The following is a 20,707-nucleotide window of genomic DNA, read 5'->3' as shown; positions in this document are numbered from 1 at the left end:
GAGATGAAAGGAAGGGAAGGGAAGGAAGGAAGGAGGGAAGGAGGAAGGGAGGGAGGAAGGAAGGAAGGAAGAGAAAAACAGGAAAGGAAAGGAAAGGAAAGGAAAGGAAAGGAAAGGAAAGGAAAGGAAAGGAAAGGAAAGGAAAGGAAAGGAGGAAGAAAGAAAACCAAAAAATCACCCACCTCTGAAATAAACTCTTCTACAAGGTGCTGGTGCTGAAAGTTGGAGGGATCCTGTAGTTCTTCCCTATATTGCTCTCCCAAAAGGTGGATACTAAACTCTGCAATCTGCTCAGTTGCTGGTTTTGTGGTTTCTTCCATGACATTCTCAATTTCATTACTAATCTGGATTTTTAGAGAAAAGGCAAAAAAATGTCAATGTTTACTCATGCAACCAACAAATACCTACTGATTGCTATATATCAGACACTGTGCCAAAAGAAACTGCTAATGATGGCCTTTTATATAGTGTTTGACTTTGGAACTAGCTGGGTAGACTTTAAGACATAGGCTAATATTAAAATTACTGTGCATTTGTACATTCCTTTGAACACACAAAGACTGCTTCAGGGAAAGACCGGAAAAATTTCCAGATAACCACCAAAGTTGACCATCTGTGAGTTAAAAGAGTTGACTATACTAATATTATCATCTAAAAATAGGCTAGAAGAGTTGTCCTCAAATTTTTTGGTCTCAGGACCCCTCGAACTCTTAAAAATCATTAAGAAATACAAAGACATTTGGGTTTTTTTTGGACTATCTCTATAGATATTTACCAAACAAAAAATTAAAAGAGAAATTTTAAAATATTTGTTAATTCATTTAAAAATAATAAACTCCTTGCATTGTAAAAAGTAATAACATATTTTGCAAAATAAAAAATTAACATGTAACATTGTTTACATTTTTACATACTCTTTAATTTGGTTGGCTTAATAAGAAGACAGTAGATTCTCATATCTGCTTCTACATTCAATCAGTAGCACTATGTTGTTTTAGTTGAAGTATATGAAGAAAAGTATTAAGGAAGGGAGAAATTAGATACACATAGACATAGACACAGATATATAGATATATATAATATATATTTTGAATGTTTATTTTGTGAGAGAGAGAGCTCATATGTACATGCAAGAGAGAGTGCAGAGGGACACTCGGGGGGAGGGACAGAGGGAGAAAGAAAGAGAATCCCAAGCAGGCACTGCTGTCAGCACAGAGCCCAATGTGGGACTCGATCTCATCAATGGTGAGATCATGACCTGAGCCAAAATCAAGAGTCAGACACTTAACCAACTGCACCATCCAGGTGCCCCAGGAAGGGGGAAATATATTAATAGCCTTTTCAAAATTGTACAGATACTTTTTATTTTTTTAATTTATTTTCTTAATTTACATCCAAGTTAGTTAGCATATAGTACAATGATTTCAGTAGTCGATTCCTTAATGCATCTTACCCATTTAGCCCATCTTCCCCTACAGCCCCTCCTGTAACCCTCTAATTTGTTCTCCATATTTAAGAGTCTCTTATGTTTTGTCCTCCTCCCTGTTTTTATATTATTTTTGCTTCCCTTCTCTTATGTTCATGTACAGATTCTTTTTAGATACTACACCAAACTTGACAAGTGGTAATTACTTAAAGATTAGTTGCTGTGTGGAATCTGAAACAGTATCAATGAACGTTTTGTATTCTGTAACAGTAATATCCAGGTCTTCCAGTGGCCAATGCTGTAACAATTTGAACAAAATAAATAACTGATTATAATCCAAAGAATAAAATAAATATCCATGAGTTCATATTGATAGAAATAGATGATTTAACAAATAAATGAGAGTCGACATAGTCTCTTATGGATGAATTCCAGTTAATAAATGTAAAAAGAATGAGGGAAATAAAATATCGCTACTAGAATGCTATAGTAATAACTGCTACATGGCAGATACACTTGAGCTCATCCAAGTTCCTCCATTTTGATTCACAAGAAGAGGGGCTGGAATGGAAGAATGGCTAGCCTAAGGGCTCAGAGCAACCCAATAGCAGAGTCAGGAAGAGACTACAGAGGCTATGCTTCAGTGTATCATTTTTTATCCTTGATAGATCATATAATCAGACCTTCATAACCTCAGAATAGGAAAGAACCTCAATGATCCTACCAGCCCTTGTGATGCTTGAAATTCTCTCTACAATATCCCTGACAAATGGCTGCTCATCTTCAGTTTAAATGTCTCTGATGAGAAAGAGTCATGATTTTCAAAGACAGACCATTACATTTCATATGAAAAAGCTCTCACGGTTGGAAAGTTCTTTAATTTTTTTTTCTTCTTTGCCCTTCACAACTTGGTTCCTGCTTCCCTTTTCCAGCCTCATCTTCCTCCCCTCCCCCTTTCACTATCTACTCCAGCCATGTTAAATTCCTACTTACAGACCAAGGAATGGTCTAATTCTCTCATCTCAGGCCTAAGCAGTGTTATTCCCTTTGCTTTGAGACCTCAGGCCAAGACCCTTCACCTTTCTCTTCTTCTGGTAAGTTCTATTCACCCTCAGTTCAGACCTCACTCCCATCAGAACATTTCTCAGAACTGCCCCCTCAAAACTGACCCAGTGCTCCTAATGTTCTACTTCATTCTGCATTTGCCCTATCATAGTGCATACCATACAGAGATTATAGTGCATGTTTACTTATCAGTATGCCTCCTAAAACAGTAACAGGCACATATCAGACACATATATTTTTTTGGCATTTTTATTAAGGTATAACTGATATATAACAAGCATACATTACTTTCAGGTATACGATGTAATGATTCAATATTTTTATGTATCGAAAAATGATCATCACAATAATTCCAGTTAACATCCATCACATACACAGTTAGAAAATTTTTTTCTTGTGATGAGGACTTTCAAGATCCACTCTCCTAAGTACTTTCAAATAAGCAATATAGTATTGTTAACTACAGTTACATTATGTACTTTACATCCCCATGACATATTCATTTTATAACTAGAAATTTATACATCTTGTCCCTGTCACCCATTTCACCCACTTCCATCCAAAGTTCTTAATATTAAGCCCAAATATATTTTCCTATAAGTTCCACCACTGATCTCAGTTCTGTAATCTGGGACATATATAAAAATTGTAGTCGCCAGACAGCCTTTCAAATAAGTATAGACAGCTATCATGACTTCCCTGACTCCTTTAGCTCCTCTCCTCCAGACATTTCTCAGGCTCTTAATATCTTCCTTAGAGTGTGGTATACACAAGTGAGGTCTGATCAATTAAAACATGATAGGATACCACCTATTATAACAGATTCTATATTTCTATTAATGCAACGTACAGCTACACTAGTTTTTACTAGCTCTCCCCTAGTAACTGCATCATACTGCTGATTCATATAGAGACTAACATCAATAAAAACTCTTAGTCGTATGTAATTTTATACAAAATTTTGCATTTTTAATATTAAATTTTATCTTGCTAAATTTGGACAGAAACTTCCATTCCCAGTATTATTATAAAAGAAATATCCTTAGTAATCTTGCTGCTACAGAAAGCCTGAAGTGCTGAATAAATATTTTTTAATGTTTCTAATGCATAGGTGGTTTGCAAGAAAGTTAAGGAAATCCTAACAGGTCAAGAAAAACAGGTTAGAAAAATCAAGAGAGATGAATCAGTGTTGCATGAGTACACAGTATATCTGCTGATCCTTTGTAACCTAGACTTTAGTTTTAAATACCACAAAAGGGATAGGATAAAAAGTTAAAGGTCTGTACATTTTGAAAGGTCAGATCAAAGACTCCCACATAATGGTGAAGAATATAGCTACACTTCTGGTGAGCATAGAATAAGTACAGACTTATCAAACTACGATGTCATACACCTGAAACTAAAGTAATATTGTGTGTCAACTATACTTCAATTAAAAAAAAAAAAAGATTCAGGGCACCTGGGTGGCTCAGTTGTTAAGCATCCAACTCTTGATTTCAGCTCAGGTCATGACCTCACAGTTCAGGAGACTGAGCCCCACATGGGGCTGTGTGCTGACAGCATGGAGCCTGCTTGGGCTTCTCTCTCCCTCTCTCTGCTCCTTCCCCATGTGTGCACGTGTGCATGCACTCTCTCAAAATGAATAAACATTTAAAAAATTTTTTTTCTAGAATAAGGAAATAATAAAGAAATTTTCAGACAAGCAAAATCTTAAAAGGAACCAATGAGAGACTCACTAAGGTATTATTAGAAGCATATATTTCAAAAAGAAAATTATCCTAGAAGGGAGATCTCAAATGCACAAAAAGAGGGGCGCCTGGGTCCCTCAGTCAGGTGAGCATCTGACTCTTGATTTCAGCTCAGGCCATCATCTCATGGTTCGTGGATTCAAGCCCCACATCAGGCTTCCCACTGATAGCTAAGAGCCTGACAGGGGTCTTCTGTCTCCCTCTCTCTCTGACCCTTGCTGTGTGCTCTCTCTCTCTCTCTCTCTCTCTGTCTCTCAAAAATAAATAAACATTAAAAAAAATTTTTAATGCACAAAAAGAATTTTATGAAAATAAAATAATACACATCCAGGTAAGTGTAAAACAAATTTTATGTGAAACAAACATAATACTGTCTAGCTTGTGGGATTAAAAAGAAAACTAAAAGAGAAAGAAAGAACAAAAATATTTAAAAATAGAATATAAATCAGTAAAGGGATTATTTGAGTAACAATGTTCTAGTGTTCCTCATTGCTCAAGATAAGGATTAAGATTTGAAAAACTTACATTTTGCTAGATTATACATTATAATTCATGGGGTAATTTATAGAGTATATATATATATATATGTATATATATATATATATAGAATGTATTACAAATATTATATGTAATAATATATTACATATTAAGTAACATATAGGGTAACTACTAGCAAAACAGAAATGAGGTATACAGTTTCTAAAACAGTAGATGGAAAATTAGGAAAATAAGGAAAAAATGAACTGTAAAAATAACTTCGGGCTTCATTTTGAACTAGAGGTACAGGGATCTAATTCTTGTTAGGTATCTTTATACTGCTTTGTTTTCTTACTGATTCTATAAATTGGCTTGAAATTATCCTCTCTTTTAGATATTAATGTTCCAATTATATACAATTCAATTATGTACAATTCCTTCATGTTTATTATAGGGAATTCTATCTCATTCCATAAATGTTCCCATACCTAAACCATAACTATTGTGCTTCAAGTTCAAATCCATGGTATCACTTTTTATTCATTCATTCACAAATATTTATTGAATGACAATATTTCCCAGCACCATCTAGTCTGGACGAAGTTGTACAGAGGGTAAATGTATTGACTCAGGAATCAACTCAGGGGTCCAATATTACTACCAGCTTTGTTCAGTGAGAGGGAAGGTGGGGAGGCAGAGGAGGCTGATGTAACATGATTTCACAGAAGTTAAAATGTTGAAATTGGAAGAAAATGTGCAAGGCAACTAAATTGCATCTTTCTAGTGAATATGTTCAATCAGAATTCGCACTGTATTAAGTAATATAAGATTTATGAAACCCAAAAGTTTAAAAATTCATATTTAACAAAATTTCTAACAAAATATTTCTATCTTCCTAGGCAGCCTGTGTACTTTCTTTTTAAAACTGAATGTTACAGAAAGTAAACTTAATATTGTTTCATGGACAGGTTACTGCTAACAATGATGCATTTAAAAAACACGGTATTTCTTGATTTTTCAACTGCATAAAACCTACATCCTTTTCCTCTGAAGAAGACAGGGCAATAGAAGAACATAGGAAAATGACAGTAAATTATGTCACAAAGCCCACAAGTGACAATGAGTTTACCATGATAATTCCCGAAGCACAAATTATTTCATTTACAACTTGAAGCTCTCTCTTGCAAAAGCAGATTGACTCAACTCTCCAAGGAATCTTAGGTTCTTTTTAATATACTGGTTTTAGAATCTACATTTCCATAAAGGAAACCACATGAAGTTTTGTTCAGTTTAGCAGTGGAACATAAGTCTCTCTTAACCCCGTTCTCCATGTTAGAAACTAAATAACAAAACAGAGCATCACTCACACTCTCCCCAGGCCTCTCCTTGCTGCTTTCTGAGATACCTTCAGAGGTGGTCACCCCTGGATATGGAACACTGACAACAGCACCTAAGTAGAAAAACAAAAACATGTACATGAACATAGTCCCTAAGTCAGAATCATATCAGGAAATAACGAAGCTGACTTCAAAACCATTCCTGTAAGTCATTTGCTTTGTCATCCTGGAAATTCAGTACATTCTAACCTTAAGAAACATTTGCATAGAATCTTCCTAGAACAGAAAATAATTACAACTCATTCATTCAAGCAACAAGCATTTAAAGAGCACCTACTATATGTCAGCCACTATGTAAGATTTGTTAAGGATACAGACAAAATTTTTACCCTTAAGGAGCTACCTAGTAAAGGGACAGATACTGAAAAATATAATGTTACCCGATAGGGAAAGTGGGTGAAGGTTGGACACTGGCTAGGAATTTATCATTGTTGAAGCTTGGCCTCATTGTGCTATTCTATTTTTTTGTATATGTTTGAAGTTTGCAATAAGGAAAAGCTTTTTTAAAAAAATTAAAAATAGGGGCGCCTGGGTGGCGCAGTCGGTTAAGCGTCCGACTTCAGCCAGGTCACGATCTCGCGGTCCGTGAGTTCGAGCCCCGCGTCGGGCTCTGGGCTGACGGCTGGGAGCCTGGAGCCTGTTTCCGATTCTGTGTCTCCCTCTCTCTCTGCCCCTCCCCCGTTCATGCTCTGTCTCTCTCTGTCCCAAAAATAAATAAACGTTGAAAAATAAAAAAATAAAATAAAATAAATAAAAAAAAATTAAAAATAAAGAAAGCAACTTCCAATTCATAGGAAATACAAAAATCAAGGAAACATGTTAAAGTACACCACAGAATGCAATCAAAAAAATCCTTACTCAGAGAAACTCGTAGAAGACAAATGACAAATGGTGGAACTAGAAAGGTTCTACCTGTTGGCATAAGCAGTGGTTACAGAGTGTTTGCCTTAAAGTAATTCTTTAGGTCATACATTTGTATTAAGTAGTTTTCTGATTTTTATTATACTTAATAACTAAAGGTCTTTAAGTACCCACAACATAATGCCTTAAAATAAATGAAAGCACAATTACTTTTTCTTGAGACTCTTGAACAACATATAAGGAGGGAGAAGCCTGGTACTTTTTAAATGTGAGGTGGAACATGTGCTTGCTTACAAGATCATCTTAAACCACAAATAATTTTTAAAAAGTGAATAAATGCACAAGAACATACCTCCTGATGTTGGGGCATCACCAACAGGAACTGGAGATGACAATTCAGGGCTAAGGTAAAAAATGTTTAACATTAATAAAAATGATAGAAATATGTGGATATATTTTGGGGTTTATTTTCCCAAAAGGAACTCACTAGATCTCCAAACAAGTGTTTCCAAACCCAAGTACTGATTTAACAAGGTTTAAGAAATAATAGTTTTCATAATTCATTTATCTTACATGTACTGATTTCTACTCAAGTAGAATCACCCTATACAAAGTACTTCCCCTACTTACTATTTTATCAGCCTGTTTGATTTCTTCTCAGTTATTATCACTATGTGAAATTATTTGTTGATTTATTTATCTACTTCTTTATCTCTGTCTCTAATCTCTTAATCCTCTAGAATGGCATTGTCATGGTAGTCACTGGACTTATGTGGTAATTTAAATTAACCAAAATTAAATAAAGTTTAAAATTCTGTTCCTTATTCATACTGGCCACATTTCAAGTGTTCCACAGTCACATGTGCCTAATGGCTATCATATTGGGCAGCACAGTAAAGAACATATCCTTCATCGCAGAAAGTTCTATTGAACAGGACTGCAGTTAAGAATATAAATTCTTGGGGCGCCTGGGTGGCGCAGTCGGTTAAGCGTCCGACTTCAGCCAGGTCACGATCTCGTGGTCCGTGAGTTCGAGCCCTGCGTCGGGCTCTGGGCTGATGGCTCAGAGCCTGAAGCCTGTTTCCGATTCTGTGTCTCCCTCTCTCTCTGCCCCTCCCCCGTTCATGCTCTGTCTCTCTCTGTCCCAAAAATAAATAAACGTTGAAAAAAAAAAATTAAAAAAAAAAGAATATAAATTCTTTGAGATTAGGAATCTCATATTTTTACTCTATCTCTAACCTAAAATAGTATCTAGGCATCTAGTATTTGGTAGGCACTAAATAGATATTTTTAAGATAAATTAATAAAAAATACCATTAGCCAGGCAGTGTACAAGACATCGGGAATATTGTGTGGACAAAACAAACATGATCTATTAAAGTTATAGTCTTACAGAAAATAGACAACAAATAAATGATTACAAATTTAACAAATAGTACTGGTAGGAGGGTACTTGCTGCTAAGGGGGAAAAAACCCACAAATCTCATCTCATTTGAGGGATCACAGAAATCATAAAATGTTTTTATTTATAGAAAGTCAAGCTTAGAGAAATGACTTGCTATAGGTCATACTGCTAACAGGCTACAAGTAACCAGCTATCCTTTAACCATGATGCTCTGCAACAAGAAGAAAAAATCGAAACAATTGGAAAAGTCCCTCCTCCAAAGGAAAGAAAATAGGTTTCTGCAAGTCCAAATTTCCACATACCCCCAAAATATAAAATTTAAAATATAGTAATTTTAGGAAGTTTTAGAACTTTAAAGTTTGTGGATATGTCCTAAGGGAAAAGGGATGTTCCACTAAACTTTTACAAAGGAGTTGGATGGTGATTATATCTATTGGATGCTGATGACATTAATGTTAAGAGTTGAAAACTGTCTTCAACTTTACAAAAGTCAGCTTCCCAAGGTGATGTGATTACAGTCAAAAATGTCTCCCTAACAGACTTGCCAATGTGCCAGTGACTCCCATCTTCAGAAGCACTCCGTTAGATTGTCCTAGTGCTCTAAATAAGGTCATTGGGGGGCGGGTGTAGGGGGTTACTCAAAGCCACCAGACAAACATGATATACATACTGAAGCATCAGTTTTACTTGAAGCATAGGCAGGTAGGGAACTAAGTAAGAACTAATGTGTAACTCAAAACATTTTAATATTAAAACAAACACGGCTATATTGTGGAGTTGACTATAAAGTTAAAGTTAGTATTAAGATATTAAGATCTTTCAAAGACATTTCATGACTGGCAGTGGAGTTGGGGAATCAACTAGGGCAATGTTCCCTAAACTCCCAAGCTTTGGTAGAAAATTTGAGAAACTGGGGCACCTGGCTGGCTCAGTTGGTGGAGTGAGTGACTCTTGAGCTTGGGGTTGTGAGTTCGAGCCCCATGGTGTGTGTAGAGATTACTTAAAAAATAAAAAAATCTTTAAAAAAAATAAAAGAAAGAAAGAAAATTTGAGAAACTGAGTTTTTACAAATCTCATAAAGATTCTTCTGCTTTTTAAAAATACTACCTAGAAAGAATAACATATTAAACCATTACACTAAACCTATCACTTTTGGTTATTTTATAGTGCATTTGCAGGAAATTGCTTCTCAGTGACCTGTCATCTAGAAGAACCTAAGGAATATGACATCTGGATAAGTCATTATTATGAGTGATGAGTGGAGAAAGGGCCTGGGTGATGAGAAAGCATCAAGAGGTTTCTCAAGTTGCAGGGAATAGAGCTAAAAGCAAGTAAGATTCAAATGCATTTGAGACAGACATTAACATAATCAGGCCTGAATAGGATCTATCAGTTGTCCACAAAGTAGAACCCCCTGCCAATACCTTCATTTTATAGATGAAAAAATGAATAAAGCAATTTTTCCTGCATGACACAATGACTTGATATGGCCCAAGGCTATACTTAAAATTCCCAACAGTATCTAGTTCCCTTTTCAATAATAACACCAGCAGGAGTGAGTACACCTGGGGGCACCTGGGTGGCTCAGTTGGTTGAGTGTTCAACTCGTGATTTCAGCTCAGGTCATGACCCCAGAGTCATAGGATTGAGCCCTGGGTTAGGCTCTGTACCGAGCATGGAGTCTGCTTAAGATTCTGTCTCTCTCCCTCTGCCTCTCCTCACCGCACTTATGCTCTCTCTCTCTAAAATAAAACAAAAATTAAAAAAAAAAAAAAGAATGAGTACAACTAAATTTATCATAAATCATGCATTGTGTTAAGTGTTTTATCATGGTTAACTCACTTAATTGTGTCAACAATCTTAAAAGGAAGATACTAATATCCCCATTTATACCTATGAGGAAACTAATATTAGAAGAGGTTAAGAATTTGCTCAGAGTCACACAATTAGACAATAGAGGAGCTATGATGTAAAACAGGTCCATTTGATTGAGAAACCTCACTCTCACTCATCTTAATTCCTCACAACATGGCCTTTACGTGAGCCATATTGACTAGAAGGGCAAACAACATGGTTGTAATGATAACAGCTTACATAAACTTAATGACCTAAAGGTCACAGTGTGTGAGGTCCCAGAAAGAGGAAAGGAAACCCAGTCAAAGTTGGAGAGCTACGGAGAGGAACCAGCTATGAGAACAAAGAGGTCAAAGCAAGACAGAGGGGCCAAAGCACAGCACAGTAACTAGAACTGGAAGTTGGGATGATGTGGCCAAGAAACCAGACCTCACATGGTATCAGTCAAATTGTCCCCCACACCAAATCACATTTGATAAATAATAAGCCACAGGGATAAGGATGAAGCATAGGAAATACAGTCAATAATATAATAATTACCTTGTATGGTGACAGATGGTAACTACACTTATGGTGGTAAGCATTTTGTGATTATATAATTGTTGAATGACTATGCTATGTTGAGTGACAAAAAGTTGTATGTCAACTATACTTTAATTAAAAATTTTTTTAATTTAAATTAAAAAGAAATACTGCAACTAAAATAATAAGCAAATAATTAATTAAATTTAAGTTAATTCTCTAAGGAAGCATTCACAATGGAGAAGTTTGTTTACTTCAGCAGAACTAGATTTCTTACACTTACTGAATTCAAATTAACATTATTTTAATGATGGTAAGTAGGCAACTCTCAGTAATTCAAATCATTCCAACTCTTAATCCCTCATTTTCCCACTCTCCTTTCAGAAAACAGCAAAAAACAAACACTTAACAACAAGAATCCTTTCAACATGTTCTCATTAGGTATGCCTCCTGCAGAGATACCCTAAAATGTCACAACAGAACTAGAACACAGAGTTGTATTGAGTTTGGAGACAGAAATACTAGTACATTTCTAGGCCGAACCACAAATTTGAGGTTGTTCAGCTAAGACCTTTAGCTTCATACCAGCAACAAACAACCTCCTACATTTTCATCTCCTCAGCTCAGCCAGCACATAATTTATTACTTCACCGCTACTGCCTAATTTTCTCAGAATTCAGGTGAGACTGTATCAAAAGATAGCACAGCCACACAGAGCATAAGCATAATTTCACATCTAGATTACTACTCCCCTTGACAATTCTCTATACTCTGCTCTGCCCTTGAATCTGTTAACTGTGATCAGAACATGACACAAAAGAACTCAAGGCACAGAGCCAGGAATCCTTGGTGCTGGTCCCAGAAGTATCATTAACTTTGTGTACACCTTAGAAAAATATCTCAGTTGCTCTGGGCCTCAAGAACTTAATCTCCAAAACAGGAATACTTCCCTACCCTACCTATTTCTCAAAGGTATTGGTGAAAACTAAATGAAATATTATATGCAAAAGCATTACAAAAATATGAAATGCTAAACAAATATAAGAGAAAACAGAGGATAATGGAGCAGGGATATACATGTACCAAATAAAATATTTGTTTAAAAAAAATGTATATTTGGTTTTGTGATCCATGATAGGCATCCTCAACTACAAATGTAAGTTAATTGATGTACAAAATAAAATCCCAAAGAACAGCTCTTATATTAAGAATATCACCAGAGACCTGATAATAAACTTGGGTAATTGAGCAGAAACTCAGTTATTCATTTAACAACTATTTGGTGAACACATAACGTAGGTGGGGCTTTGTACTGATTATGGAAACTATACAGGAAGTCCAAAAGGTAGGGGGTTAAGCATTGACTGGAGCTAAGTGGAGATGCTTTCAAGATATCCAACTATAATGGAGACAAGTGCTGGAGGAGGGCTTTTTGTAAATAGGGAACATGGGAGAGATTTGAGCATGTTTAAATGCTCATAAGGAGTTAGTAATGGGAGAAGGTGAAGACTCAGGAGAGAGAGAGAAACAATGATCGAGAGATGTCTAAGAGGTAAGATTAAATGTAGGGTCCTAAGTAAGGTGAAAAATGGTTTTGTTTTTTTTTTTTTTTAAGACAGTGGACAGATGATAGTAGGAGAAGCTTAAAGTGATACAGAACAGAGTATTTGATGCAAGGCTTAGGTCAGCAGGTGGGTTAGAGTTCACAGAGAAGCAGCAATTTAAATTACAGAGAACTGTGATAGGAACGATAGTGGCCTCCACATCCTTATCCCCAGCACCTGTGAGTATGTTAAATTACATACAAAGGAGGATTAAGGTAGCAGTTGGAATTAAGGTTGCTCATCAGCTGGCCTTAAAATGGGGAGTGTAGCCAGGTTTATCCAGGTGGATCCAGCACAATCATAAGGATCCTTAAATGTGGAAGAAGAGGCAGAAGAATGTCAGAGTGATGAAATGTGAGAAAGACTTGCCCAGCCATTACTAGCTTTGAAGATGGAAGGGGGTCATGAGCCAAGCAACGTGGGTGGTTTCTAGAAGCTGGAAAAGGCAAAAAAAAAAAAAAGATTCTCCACTACAGTTTCCAGAAAGGAATGCAAACCTGGCAACATCTTGAGACCCACGTCAGATTTCTGAGCTATGTAACTGTAGGACAAATTTGTGTTGTTTTAAACTACCGGAGTCTGTGGTAATTTGCTACAGCAGCAATAAAATCTAACACAAGAATCTCAACACTGAAAATACGAGAGTAATCTCAAAAAAATCATAAAAATAAATTTGAATATACAAAAGTGAAGAACACATAAAGGGTTACAATGGATCACTATAGAACTCGAGTTGGATAGGGGAGCCTGGGTGGCTCAGTGGTTTAAACATCCAACTTTAGCTCAGGTCATGATCTTGCAGTTTGTGGGTTCAAGCCCCGTGTTGGGCTCTGTGCTGACAGCTCCGACTGGAGCTGGAGGCTGGAGCCTGCTTCGGATTCTGTGACTCCCTGCTCACATTCTGTTTCTGTCTCTCAAAAATAAATAAATATTAAAAAAAAAAAAAAAAGAAAGAAAAGAACTCAAGTTGGATAAAGATGGGCTTAGTGAATTCTTAGGCTAGCCACTCCCATGGTTTCACTCCCAGTGTTACCTAACCCCAGGTCACCCCTTTCAGCAACTACCATGGTTGGCAGTTTTCACCCCACCCCAGCCTCATCTGTTCTAGTTAGATTGGAAAGATACTTTAAACTTTAAATTTCTCAATATTCATTTATATTTTCATATATTGTTCTTTTAGTACATATGTTATTTTCTAAGCACGGTAAATCATATTTTCAGTTCCTTATACGTAGAACAGACAGTGCCTTATCAATAAAAATATACGATTCAGTGAGCCCTGCTATGATGCTCATTTATGAATTTGTTCCAGTGTGATTATCACAGCAAGAAATGAGCATAACACAAAATTTCTCCTTTATTTATGCATAATTTCATTGTGAGAAATGCTATAGGAAGCCAAAGAAAGCTGCAGCCAGTTGAAGTGAGCCACACAGGAATACACAAAACATACACACACCACACCTTACATATCTTCCGGCTACCCCTGTGCCATGAGCCACACTCACTCTCAGATGGTGTTACAATTGTCCACCCTATTTCAGGTAAGCTTCCTTCCACCACTTGATAATAACCCACAAGCTACAAACTTGCTAACATCCACTTCCCAGTAAACTTCAGAGCTTCTTCTAGGTTAAGTGCCATATGCATTATGCTGTTTACATACATCTTAACTATATAAGATGTGTAAAATGTGCCACCATTTCATTAGTTACAATCATGAAGATTACTAGGACTGGTGGGACTCACCAGAGTACTTAGTTCACTGCTTGGGTGTTGCAATGGCAATCACAAGCAACTTCCAAGCTCTGCTTCTCAGTGGTGAAAGCCCACACCTAAGAAAACACATGGCCCAGCATCTAAGTGGGTGTTCATCCCAGGCCCCAGCAGAGACCCAGTGGTAACATTAGTTGTATGAATGAGTGAGACCACAGAGTCCTCTTCCCTTCTGTTTACTCATGTTTGATCTGACCCCTACATATGCCCCACTAAGTCACATGTGTACTCCAACTATGCTTTGGCCTGGCCTCTGCTGCCCAGCTTGGATCTCCAGGCACTGACTCACCTAACTGGTTTTTCAATCTGTCTTCCTCTCTCATTTGAGGCATTGATCTGGATTGTCCGCCCTAATGGTGTTTTTCTATATAATCATTCCCACACTGGCATAATCTAGATACTCTGAGTAGGGACAGAATTGAAATCTTTAATCCTTATACACTAAATTCCTCACTTCCATGATCTGCTCTGTACTGCTATTGCTCAGGACCCAGAAATGACCTTAATCCTAAACCTAAAGGCCGATAGAGCCAAGAATCCTAATACTGCAGGATTCATCAAGGTTGTGTTATTGCTATATTTCTTTTTTTTTAAGTTTACTTATTTTGGGGGGGGGGGGAGAGAGAGAGAGAGAGAGAGAGAGAATATGAATGGGGGAGGGGCAGATAGAAAGGGAGACAGAGAATCCCAAGCACACTCCACACTGTCAGTGCAGAGCCTGATGTGGGGCTCGAACCCATGAACTGTGAGATCATGACATGAACCAAAATGAAGAGTCAGATGCTTAACCGACTGAGCCCCCCAAGGCACTCCATGTTATTCCTGTATTTCAAGATCATAATCATCATTTCTCAGTAAAGTGATCCACACTACCAACTACCATTTAATAAACTATTCTCCACTAAGGTGTAACATTTTATAACATTTTTACTATTAGTGCATAAACCTCAACTTAAGTAGATCATTCCATATTCCATTTCCAGAAGTCTATTTTTCTCACTCAAGAGAAAGGAATAAGTCTGCCTCCTGGCAAGTTCAGAAAGTAAACAAGCACAGTGACTGTGATGGTAGCCTTGAATGGGAAGTGGCTTCAAGATGAGGAAAACAATTTGGGACTTACCCACAGCCCTGGTGACTGCAGGAACTGGCAAGAAAATAGAACAGAGCCATTAAATTGGGGGTGAGTCTTGGAATAGGTATGACATATCTCAGTTGCCAAACATGAAATTGGGGAAAAAAAGACACTTACCTGCTTACAGTTTCCTTTGTATATGTCATTTTCTAAGGAAAACAAAGATAAACATGACTGTGTGAGTTAATGACAGTTAATAGGCAGTACATAAAATGTACTGCATGGAAAACACTAATGCTCTAACATTATACTGTTATTTTACAAATCTATGTTGTTTTTCTCTATGGTTAAGCAAACAATTAAAGCAAGGTACTAATGATGCCAAGTTTGTTTTGTGACTGTGGGAATGTCCTGGCACTCACTCTCTGTTTATGTTTCCAAAAGTTCCCGTGCTCTTTCTTAATGGGCACAGATTAATAGACTTCACTTGCTAATCATTCCAAAAAGATCTATAGATTGGAGATTGGTTGAGTTTTACATTAACCTTCCATGGACTTAGAATCAAAGTTTTTTGTGATCTAACATGTTTATGGAAACTCTCATAATAGAATAATAGGGACATGTGGATAAAATAAATGCTAAATCTGTTTCTCCAGAATTCAGACAAAAAGATAAATTATAACAATAACTGGATTTCTCCTCTGGGACATTCTAAAGCAAACTGTCCCTAAGTTTCCTCTAAATTAGTGATTTTGTTTTGAGGCCAATATAATAAAAAGAACACTAAGTTAGAAGACCTAACTTCAAGTCCCATTTTCTCTTGCTTAGATATAAAGGCAAACCCCCAAATCTCTCAATATCTCCTCTATAAAATGGAAAGACTATTATTCTAAATAACTCTCATGATATTTATAAATAACTCATTGCTCTTCTTGCTCTACAAACTCTCCTAGAATAGTCTCAGCCAGTCTAAATGCTTTCAATTGCCACGTCAAGCCAGATGACTCCTACAGCTATATTTATAACCCAAACCACTCTCCTTGGCTTCAAACCTAAATCAGGCAATTCGCATTTCACAGATTGCTCAAAACAACACATTCAAAAGTGAACTCAATCTCCCCACTACATCTACAAAGCTGCTTCTGTGCCCAAGTTCTTGGTCTTAGTCATCCAGACTAGAAATGAGGAAGCTTCCCAGGCCATTCCTTCTTCTTCTCCCACTCCCATCTGACCTGTCACAGAGTTCTACTAGTATTTTTTCCTATTTGCATCTCTTGTGCTTCCTTTCTCTATCTTTTTTCTAGTTAGGACCCTCATTTCCTCAGATATGCAGTAATTACTAGTCTTCCTGCTCCAGTCTTGTTGCCTCCAATTCACCCCATGGTGTATAGAAACCATAATGACCTTTTTAATTCAAAACTGTCCAATCAGCCTCTGTGACTCACCTACTTATAATGTGGAGAACAAAGGCAAAAGAAATGTAGATAAATTTAAATTTCCTTATAACCTGCAGCCCATTGACAAACACTTGAGACAGGCAGAGTATGACATTTCTTCAGGAACTCTCAACTGTTTTAATGTCAATGCTTCGCTTGAGGTAAAAACAACCTTAGCTTGACAATAGCTAGGCCTTCAGGATCCTGTGAGTCTTCTTTAGCATTAGAAAAATCTTTTTGCAAACTTCCCCTCGACTTTACCTCCCCCAAGTCCCAGGTATATAATCAGTTACTCAGGGCAATCCCAGGGCAGGTCTTCCTGCCCACAGGTCCTGTCACTTGTGCTGTAATAAAACCACCATTTTGCACCAAAGATGCCTGAAGAATTCTTTCTTGGCCAGTGGCTCTGAATCCCATTTCCACATCAACAGTTTCTTATCATCCCCAGAGTTATCTACTCTTCCAGCTTCCAGTCTGATCTCTTGTCACTTATTGTCTACCCTTCCCGTATATTGGCCCAAGTCATTCCCTATCAACATCTGTCTCATGCTATCCCCCTCTGTCTGGACTGTTCATCCCAAACTCCTCATTCAGCTCACTTATACTTGTTATTTAAGATTCAATCCAGGTCTCATATCACCCCCTTTGTCTCCATGTTGTACTAAATAATCATTGAAAGTGTATTTCCAACACCTTTAGATCTTACCTTTCTAAAAGTTGCACTTGTAAAAAAAAAAAAATACCTTGCAATGTAATATCACAAGAGGCTATTGTTAATGCTAATACTAACTATACATTTGCTATACATCATCTGTATTTGCTGCTCTGTCAACTGCTTCCATAGTGTGGACACAACTGAGATGGGCAATGCTGACATAAATATAAATGTGTGTAGATATGTATATGTGTATTTTTTTTCAGTTAATAGCTATTCCATATTAGCCACTGCAATTTGCAAAAGTGGTAATGACTAGAAGGAAGGCCCAATGGTAAAGGGTAAAAAAATAACTTTTTTAAAAAAGAAAACTATGTTTGATTTTAAGCTCCAGCCCATCTGGTTTTATAATCTAGAGTAAGGAATAACTCTGATGCCTAATGTTCTTATCTATAAATTGCGGATATTAGTAACTCCTCCTTGTAGAGTTGTTATTAAATATGCTTTTAATAGGCTTAATATGTGGCCTGGTACATGGTACATACATAACTGGTAGCTATTCTCATATTTATTAATATTGAGCAGTTAAAAACAGAAGAGGGACACCTGGGTGGTTCAGTTGGTTAAGTGTCCGACTGCAGCTCAGGTTATGATCTCAAGGTTCATGGGACAGAGCCCGCATCAGGCTCTCTGTTGCTAGCATGGAGCCCACTTTGGTTCTTCTGTCTCCCTCTCTCTCTGCCTCTCCCCCTTCTCACTCTCTATTTTCTCATAATGAATACATGCATGCTACATGAAAAGGGAAGGTGGGCAGGTAATTTGTCTATATGCATGCTTATTTATCCTTTGCTAAGAATAAGATAGCTCTAAAAGAAGGAAAATAAGTAAGCAAATTCATTAAGTAGAATCATATTTATACTTTACTAAACATTTATTCAATGAACTATATCTTAGTGTCATTGGTAGCTACTCTGAATTGATAATATGCAAAACCTTGGCAAGAGTGACTCTCGCAGACTTATACTCTTAGCCTAAACCTTTGCTGAGTATTATTTCCAAATATTTACATTTATAAACATAAGCCCGAGGCTCTTACTGGGTTAACAATGTTTATTTTAACAGCCAGAGCTAGGGATACAAAGACTCGGCCATGCCCTATGGCAGCTCACTCAAATAGCCTAATTCAACAACAAAAGTAATGCAGGTGTTTGGTGTTGCTCTTTCTTCCTTCAAGCCTGAGCTGTGTGTAGGCACTCCTACAATAGTCCAGCAATTCTGCCCTTGTTAGTACACTTACCTTCATAATTAAATTTCTATGTTCCACAGACTGACTAAAATTTGTGCCCATTTCAAATATAGTTGTGTTTCCATCCTCACACAAATTCATCCAGTAACGATATTCCTCACGTCCAGGAAGTCGATCCCAAAATGTCCGGAAGGCTTCCCAGACAGCTTCCTGACACACTGGACAACAGACAAAGAGGAATTTTTATGGAAAGTACTTTCAGGTTCTCACAATGATCATGAACTTATTTATTCAGATTTCCAAGGCACTCTTGCCCACAGTGTCCATTCTAGAAGGACATAGGAATGATTCTCAAAGTTCTTCTGTTTATGTATGTCCAGTTTAAACTTTTCAGATATGAAGAGAATGTGCACTCCCCACTCCTTTCCTTTACAGAGGAATTTAATTCACTTTCTAATAGGCAGGGTTTTTTTTTTTTTTTTTCCCCATCTCTTAAAAAAAATCCACGTTTGTGCTTTATGAGAGTGAAGCAGATGTTGAAAATACTTAAAAAGGCGAAAAAATAAACAAACTGTGATATATCCATATGATGCAGTATTATTCAGTGATAAAAATAAATGAGGTTTCAAGCTATGAAAAGACATGGTGAAGACTTAAATGCATATTGCTAAGTAAAAGAAGCCAGTCTGAAAAAGCTACATACTGTATAATTCCAATGATGTGACATTCTGGAAAGGGCCAAAGTATGAAAATTCTAAAAAGATCAGTGGTTGCCAGGGGCTGGGGGAAGGGAAAGACAAAGAGGTGAAGAACAGTGGTTTTTTTAGGGCAAGGAAGTCACTCTGTGTGACTCTGTAATAATGGAAACACATCATTATACATTTCTCAAAACACAATACGAGCTCTAATTAAGAATAGTGTGTCTGTCCATTTTGGCTCATCAATTGTAACAAATGTGCTACACTAATACAAAATGCTAATAAGAGGGAAAAATGTGTGTGTGGAAGAGTGGCAGTATAGGTAACTCTCTGGACTTTCTGCTCAATTTTTCTGTAAACCTGAAACTTCTCTAAACATTAAAATCTATTAACTAAAAAAAAAGATATAAGTAGAGAACAAACGGGTGGTTGCCTGAGGGGAGGGAGGTGGGAGGATACCAAATGGGTGAAGGGAAGTGAGAGATATAGGGTTCCAGTTATGGGATGAATAAGTCACAGGAATATAACTCACAGCATAAGGAATATAGTCAATGACATTGTAATAGCATTGCATGGTGACAGATTGTAGCTACACTTGTGGTGAGCATGGCATAATGTAGAAACTTGCAGAATCACTACCTTGTATATTTGAAAGTTATTTCGTTATTTATTTTTATTTTTTAATGTTTATTTTTGAAAAAAGAGCATAAGTGGGGGAGGGGCAGAGAGAGAGGAAGACACAGAAACCAAAGCACATTCCAGAGCCTGACGTGGGGCTCAAACTCACGAACTGTGAGATCATGACCTAAGCCAAAGTCAGACACTCAACCCACTGAGCCACCCAGGCACCCAGAAACTAATTTAATATTGTATGTCAATTACACTCAAAAAAATTTTTTTACGATATGAGGACTAAAAAATTAATGATTTTTAGGAGAAATGTACTACTATATTAAAAACAAATTCAGTCTATCTGCTAAGTTATTCCAAAGCATCAAATCTGAATGGATGCTAAACAGACTGTCTGCACATTTTGTATACATTAAGTATATTGGTTTCCTGTAACCATTTCTTTGGCCAAATGCCAGACACTGTGGACAACAGACAGACTGAGATGGGAGGGAAGAGGAGCAGAGCAATAAGGGAGAGAGAAGGATTTAAATGCACAGAGATCAAGACCATTATTTTTCATCTCAAGAAAGCTGAATGCTTATCCAGTAACATATTGAGGTGGAGCCCCTGAACTCACAGAGTCAGATCTAAATTCTAGCCCCAGCTTCATAACCACAGGTAACTTACCTAGCCGGTCAGCGCTGCAATGTGCTTTATTTATTTGTTTATTTGAGAGACAGCGAGCGAGCGAGAGACAGAGTGAGCAAACTCGAGTCGGGGAGACAGGGAGAGCGACAGAATCTTAAGCAGGCTCCATGCACAACACAGAGCCTGACACCGGGCTCAATCCCA

General features: G+C 37.1%; 1 protein-coding gene across 5 annotated transcripts in view; it reads right to left on the bottom strand.

Moving 5' to 3' along the window:
* IMPG2 (interphotoreceptor matrix proteoglycan 2) overlaps positions 1–20,707 on the bottom strand; it is an 85,416-nt gene that overhangs the window by 53,716 nt on the left and 10,993 nt on the right. For 3 of the 5 annotated variants that reach the window (XM_086675558.1, XM_086675557.1, XM_086675559.1), the window contains 6 exons: positions 18,597–18,763; positions 15,386–15,417; positions 15,257–15,280; positions 7,327–7,376; positions 6,084–6,166; positions 183–344 (listed from right to left, as the gene is read on the bottom strand). In XM_086675558.1, the coding sequence (XP_086531684.1) occupies positions 183–344; positions 6,084–6,166; positions 7,327–7,376; positions 15,257–15,280; positions 15,386–15,417; positions 18,597–18,763 (518 nt within the window). The remainder of the gene's footprint in view (positions 1–182; positions 345–6,083; positions 6,167–7,326; positions 7,377–15,256; positions 15,281–15,385; positions 15,418–18,596; positions 18,764–20,707) is intronic. The other 2 variants (XM_025913513.2, XM_086675560.1) reach the window with 2 other exon arrangements.

The sequence above is a fragment of the Puma concolor genome, chromosome C2 (assembly GCF_028749965.1).
Source record: "Puma concolor isolate L17-30 chromosome C2, mPumCon1.1.hap2, whole genome shotgun sequence".
In the NCBI taxonomy this organism is placed as follows: Eukaryota; Metazoa; Chordata; class Mammalia; order Carnivora; family Felidae; genus Puma; species Puma concolor.
Note: the sequence above shows the minus strand (reverse complement) of the source record. Positions and strands in the feature narration are given on the sequence as shown.